This window comes from Nematolebias whitei, chromosome 10 (genome assembly GCF_014905685.2).
Source record: "Nematolebias whitei isolate Nwh7 chromosome 10, NemWhi1, whole genome shotgun sequence".
In the NCBI taxonomy this organism is placed as follows: domain Eukaryota; kingdom Metazoa; phylum Chordata; class Actinopteri; order Cyprinodontiformes; family Rivulidae; genus Nematolebias; species Nematolebias whitei.
In genome coordinates this window covers 6287743-6294656 of record NC_056507.1, presented here as the reverse complement: position 1 = coordinate 6294656, position 6914 = coordinate 6287743, and the positions used below count along the sequence as shown (strand labels likewise).

General features: G+C 41.0%; 1 protein-coding gene across 1 annotated transcript in view; it reads left to right on the top strand.

The window, feature by feature from the left end:
* LOC119415925 (protein inscuteable homolog) overlaps nucleotides 1-5033 on the top strand; it is a 31492-nt gene extending 26459 nt beyond the window's left edge. Inside the window, exons 11-12 of the mRNA XM_037683094.1 lie at nucleotides 95-171; nucleotides 4807-5033. Of these exons, the coding sequence (XP_037539022.1) occupies nucleotides 95-171; nucleotides 4807-4935 (206 nt within the window). The 3' untranslated portion in view covers nucleotides 4936-5033. The remainder of the gene's footprint in view (nucleotides 1-94; nucleotides 172-4806) is intronic.
* The last annotated feature ends 1881 nt before the right edge of the window (nucleotides 5034-6914 follow it).

Sequence of the window (6914 nt, the reverse complement as noted above, 5' to 3'; positions counted from 1 at the left end):
CTTGCTCGCAAGTGTCTGGTGATCGAGCCTTAGACTGGTATATTCAAAGCCATGAATCAAACTGGTAACGCAAGTTTTCCTCTCTGGTCTTTAGCTGTTCCTCATCTCATTGAACTCTGTCGCTCCCCCACTGAGAGAAACAACAGTGACTCTGTTCTGGTTGCCTGCCTGGTAGGTATATTAATAAATTAAAATCAATAATACAATGTATTTATGTCTTATTATTATTAATATGAGTTTCAAAGCACAACTTTGAATAGTGGTTCAAAGATTTTGTGTCTTGTGCTGTAGAACCACTCAAACAGCCAATTTCATATAAATGCTTAAAATATTGCACATTTTAATTCCCTATGGTCACAGAATAACTGTGGCTCAGTGAGAAGAGTATTTAATGCATAAACATGTTGAACGTCAGTACAACAGTGTATTAGAGCTGGGATTGAGAGTGTTTTTTTTATTTTGTGTTTCCCAGTTTTGCAAATGAAATCAAATATTACAATTTTGAGAATATCTGTGACTGTAATAAAGTCAAAATACAATCTTAAGAAAGGTGAAATGTTTTGGAAATAATAGTTTTTAAAGAAAAAAAAAAAGAACAAAAACATATTAAAGTTGACTGCAGTAAAGTTGAACTACAATTTTTTAGAACAAATTCAATATGTCAAGATTAAAATAAACCGTGATAAAGTTGAAATAGTATTTTTGACAAATGTTGAGAAAAAGATTTAATTGTTCTATATAAAGTTTTCATTTTTTGACTAAAATAGAATTAAATATCAAGCTAGTATTAGCACAAAGACCTATGATAGCACAAGATTTACTGTATCTTAACAAATGTATACATTAAAAAGGTTTTAATAAGAAATAAATTGTCTTAATGTATCTGAACTTGTCATCTGTGTCCAAATAGCTTCTCAAAATTTGTAGAGGTTTAAGCTACAGTATTTATTTTTTAAATTAAAGAACACTAATGACCCATCCATCCATCCATCCATCCATCCATCCATCCATCAGCAGCTTGAGCAGGAAGGCCCAGACATCTTTTTCCACAGCCTCTTCCAGCTCTTCTGGGGGGACTCCAAGGTGTTCCCAGGCCAAATGACAGACATAGTCTCTCCAATGTGTCCTGAATCTTCCCTGGAGTCTCCTCCCAGTCGGACATGCCCGAAGTACCTCAGTAGGGAGGTACCCATGGGGAGCATCCTCACCAGATGCTCAAATCACCTCAACTGGATCACTACTTGAAAGTAGTCTGCATGCGCCCTCTGCTGGATACATTTTATAATTGCATCTTTTGCATGTAAGGACACGGCTTGTTCCCAGTGTTTATAACGGTACATAATGGGACAATTATCACCAATATGGATATGTTCCCAAAGGCCTATATTGGCTTTTAATCCTCCATGTCGCCCCCTCCTGATGTGGAGGAGCAGCGGTTTAATGCTAAGTCTCTCCCAGATAACTGAATCTATCTGAACCTATATCCTATCTCTAAGGGAGAGTCCAGCTACCCTGCGGAGGAAACTCATTTCAACCACTTATATTTGCGATCTCATTCTTTTGGTCACTACACAGAGCTCGTGGCCATAATTGAGGGTAGGAACGTAGACCGATCAGTAAACAGAGAGCATTGCCTTACAGCTCAGCTCCCTCTTCACCACAATGGACTGGCACAGGGCCCACAATACTGCAGACACTGCACCAATCCATCTGTCAATCTCACGCTCCATTCTTCCCTCACTTGTGAACAAAACCCTGAGATATTTGAACTCCTCCACTTGAGGCAGAACCTCACCCTCGACCTGAAGAGAACAACCCACCCTTTTCCGACTGAGGACCATGGCCTCAGATTTGAAAGAGTCTCATCCCAGCTGTTTCACACTCGGCTGCAAACAGCTCCAGTGAGGGCTGACGATCACGGCACGATGACGCCAACAGGACCAACTCATCTGCAAAGAGTAAAGATGGAATCCTGAGGCCACTGGACTGGAAACCCTCGCCCCCTGGCTGCACCGAGAAATTATGTCCATAAAATTCATGAACAGAATTGGTGACAATGGTCAGCCCTGGCGGAGTCCAACTCCCACCCTGAAGGGGTCCCACTTACTGCTGGCAATGTGAATCAAACTCTTGCACCACTTGTGTAGTGACCGAACAGCCCATAGCAATGGACCCCCCCCAATCTCATTCTCACAGAGCACCCCCAACAGTTTACCCTTGAGGAACACGGTTGAAAGCCTTCTCCAAGTCCACAAAACACATGTAAACTGGATGAGCAAACTCCCATGACCCTTCGAGGACCCAGTGAAGGTAAAGAGCTGGTCCAGTGTTCCACAGCCAGAACAAAACCCACATTGTTCCTCCTGGATCTGCGATTCAACCAACGATCGGACTCACTTCTCCACTACCCCTGAATAGACCTTACCTCAGATGCTAAGGAGAGTGATGTCCCTGTAATTGGAGCACACCCTCTGGTCCCCTTTTTGAAGAGGAGAACCACCACCCTAGTCTGCCATACCAGTGGCACCTCCCCTGATCAATAGCCACGTGATGTTGCAAACGCGTGTCAATCAAGGTAGCGCCACAACATCCAGAGCCTTAAGGAAATAAGGGTAGATCTCATTCACCCCCGGAGCCCTGCTCCCCTGTGGAGCTTTTTAACTACCTCACTGACCTCAGCCACGGTTATGGACAGACCAACTCCAAAGTCCCCAAACTCTACTTCCTTCATGGAAGACTAAAAAAAAAATAAAAATAATAATTTGTATGACCATCTTTGAGGGATTTTGGGGTCAAGAATGTGTTTAAAACTCTTATTCTGAAGAACTGAAGGAAGTGCTATGAATTGTGATTGATGCTACTATATAAAAAAAAAATAAAGACCTCGCAACAAGAAAATATTTTGTGTTGTAATTTTGTAGTTTACTCTGTAAAAATAAATCTACAGTCCTAAACACTTTTGGGTTTTCTTCCTCGGGCCCCACTGTTTTTGAAATAGTGCTTTGACATAATTCTCAACATTTCAATTTTAATCTTGACGTAACAATTTTGTTCTCAAAACTGAGTGAACAACAATCTTTTTTTTTGTTTTTATTTTTTATCTATTCCTTTCTTTATCATTTCATATTATCCTAATACACTATCCTGCACTGGTGCACCAAAATAAACTCCAGTTTTATTACCAACATGGAACAATACTAAAAATCATACAAAGATTGTGTATTTTATGTACAGTATCTAAATAGAATGAAGAACACCTTTTTAGTATTTTATCCACCCAGTCTAATCCTGAAAATTAAGATGCAAAGATTTCCAGTGCATGCTGGTCAGGAGCTTTAGGTTGCCTGTCCTCTTCTCTGAGCTCTTGCTCATCAGTCATTTTCAGGTTAATGTGATTCCATTTGATTCTTTTAGCCAGGGGTTAGATAGTGCATGTGAAGATGTTGAAGTCCAACCTTCAAAGAACACAGCCATCACAAATCATTTGTAATCTTGAATCTCGGCGGCTCTCCTGACTGAACGTGTCAGACGTGTCACGTGTATTAGGCGTGCGCTCTTCAGATCATATAATTCTATTAAAGCAAGTCCTGCTCAGAAAAGACTGAATGTTGCCTAACTTGTTGTTTGGTGATCATTTGTATTTTTACAATTCCAACCCTACCTTCCCAGTTGTCTTTATATGTTCTAGAATTGCTCCGCTCGGGGTGGCTGCGTGTTGGAGTAGCTGAAAACTTTTATTCCTGTTTTTTCTGGATGTAAATGCCTTTTTTTTTTGGACGATTACTTCCTTTGGTATCGGATGATGTGCAGCTGGAAGAATTTTTACTGAAAGCTTTATTTTTTTATTTTTGGGCATTTGTTATGATGCGTAACCATGACAACAAGTTTTTTTTTTTTTTATGACAACCAGGAGCAGCTGATTAACGTCTCAAAAGCTCAAATACCTCAACTACAGCCCCAAATCCCAAATGAGTTGAAAAGGAGGCGCCATAGACAAATTCTCGTCAACCTGGTGGCGGTGCTCGAGTACCAGTGTTGCCAGATCTCGCGTTAGAAACAAGCAACCAGCTCTATGAAAACAAGCCCAAAACAAGCCCAACTGGCAACCCACCACATTGTGTGAAACAGGGGCCATTTTAAAACGGTATAAACATACATTTATATGGCATTACACATAAACAACAGAAAAATTATGCCAAACACTTTGACTAACATACTTTTAAGCTCTGATAAAAATAAATTTTGCATATAATTTTTTTCTACATATTTAAAAAAACAAAAAATCGTGACATCTGCGTGTGAGTGGATCCCCCTAGTGGTTGGCCACAGTATGAGTGTTTGGGGTGCACACCCACAGACGTATAGTATTTCTATATATGTCTATGAGTGCGCCTGTTGCCTCGCCAACTTGGGCGGGAGCGATAAACGAGAAACGGGGATGTGGAAGCTCAGCAGGCTGCTGGGAGGAGTGACCATCGCTCAGGGAGGAATTCTGCCCGGCATTACGGCAGTCCTGCTGCCCAGGAGGACCGAGAGGCCCCCAGATCTGACAGCAAGCTGGATCCAGGTGGACGAATCGACATCTGTGACCAGATTCTTTGGATCCTGCCCACAGCCATCATCATCTATAACAACTCTTGAATGAAACCAGGATGATGAGCTACGACAACACTTAATTTCCCTATGGATTAATAAAGTATTTTTGAATTTATGTGGTTGCACAACGTGCATGTTTGTATTGTTGCATAGATCCAAGCAGCTGATATCGTTTGTGCTTATGCATAATGTCTCCACATGTGTCTGCAGGCTGCTCTGAGGAGGCTGGCAGCAGGCTGTCCCGACAGCATTGAGGCGGCCGATTACCAACAGCTGATCAAACCACGGTTGGTCGATTCTTTCCTGCTGTGCTCCAACATGGAGGAGAGCTTCGTCTGATAACCTGCACGTCCCTACACAGAGAAACAGAATTCACTTACATCTCAGACTGCGTACCGGATTTTTGCATCTACTTCATGACTCGTTCTGCTTTACATCCTGAGAGTTCCCAACTTTTATTCTGAATTTTACTAAAAGGAATAAAAATCTGTAGTTGCAGAAAGCAAGGAGGCAACAATTATTGACCAAGATTTTTTTTACACGATTGTATCTAATAATTATATAAATATTTCACAAGTGTGGTTATTTTGGCTAATTGTGCAATTTTGTTGTATGTCCTTGTTACTGATAAGAGTTAATGTTTCAAACACTGTGAAATGCTTCTGACAGATTTCATCACCAAAAAACAAAGATCACATTTGACATGTTCAATATTATTTAGTGTTCCTTCAGTGCATCATTTTTTTATTAAGAAATACAGTAACATAACAGTTATCCACTTTAAACCATATACTTTTATGTTAATTCAGTTTATTTATATAAAGCCAAGTCACAACAGAAGTTGTCTCAGGCACTGTACAAAAACATTTGCATACATTGAAAAAGACAATTAGTAAAAGTTATCTATAGGAAGCAGCAGATTGTGTTGAATCTTCACTTTGTCACAGTCCCCCATCCTGAGCAAACACAAAGGAGACAGTGGAAAGGAAAAACTTACTTTTAACAGGAAGAAACCTCCAGCAGAACCAGGCTCAGGACGAGCGGCCATCTGCTTCGACCGGCTGGTTTGAGAGGAACAGGAAGGAGAAACAAACAGAATGACAGGTCCAGGTGAACTTTCTATAGGAGGAAAGACAAAAAGCACGTGAAGGATACAAATAATTACAAATACAAAACAGGAAGAGTAGGGCAAGTAAAGGCAGCAGCAGAGTGAGGAAATGTAGCCAGTTTGTCCTCCAGCAGTCTAAGCCTATAGCAGCATAACTAAGGGATAGCTCCGTAAACCCAAACTGACCCTAACTATAGGATTTATCAAAAAGGAATGACTTCAGCCTAATCTTAAAAGTAGGCAATGTGTCAGCCTCATGGACAGAAACTGGACGTTGGTTCCACAAGAGAGGAGCCTGATAACTGAAATATCTGCCTCCCATTCCAGTTTTGGAAACTCTAGGAACCACAAGTAAACCTATCACTTTCAACATCTCAATAATATCTCATCTACAGCACCAAATATCAAATGAGTTGAAAAGGATGTTCTGTGGATGCATTCTCATCTACCTGCCAGCTGTGCTCGAGTGCCTGACCACTGAGATCCTGGAACTAGCAGGAAACATGGCTCATGACAGTGGAAGGACAGGATCGTCCCTCAGCACCTACAGTTGGCTGTCCGCAGCGACGAGGAGCTCGGCAGACTGCTGGGAGGAGTGGCCATCGCTCTGGGAGGAGTTCTGCCCGGCATTCAGGCGTTCCTACAGCCCGAGGGGAACCAAGAGGCCAGCAGAGTCTGGGTGGACGGATCAGATGGCATCTGCAGCCAGTTTCTTAGGATCCACTGTGGGATGGACCTTTACAAGAGATCCTTCCTGTCTACAGCCATCAGTATCTATAACATCTCTTAATGAAACGAGGATAACGAGTTACATCAACAAATCATTTCCCTTTGGGATTAATAAAGTATTTTTGAATTGAATTGAATCTACATGAATATTGAAATATCCCATTATTATGACTTTATCAGTATTCAGTAATAAGTCACACACAAAAAATCTGAGAATTCAGACCAGACCTGAGAATAAGTGCCTGGTGGACGATATATAACAACTAATAAAAGCGGCTTTTCTGATTTCCATGTTGAATGGGAAAGACTGAGGGACAACTACTCAAATTAACTAATATTTGGCTTAGCATTAATCAATAATCCTGACCAAAAAATAAATATACTGTAAGCTACTCCTCCACTTTGACCAGTTGTTCTAGGAAGGTGAAAATTTAAATAATTAGGTGGAGTGGATTCATTTATACTAACAAAATCCTCCTGT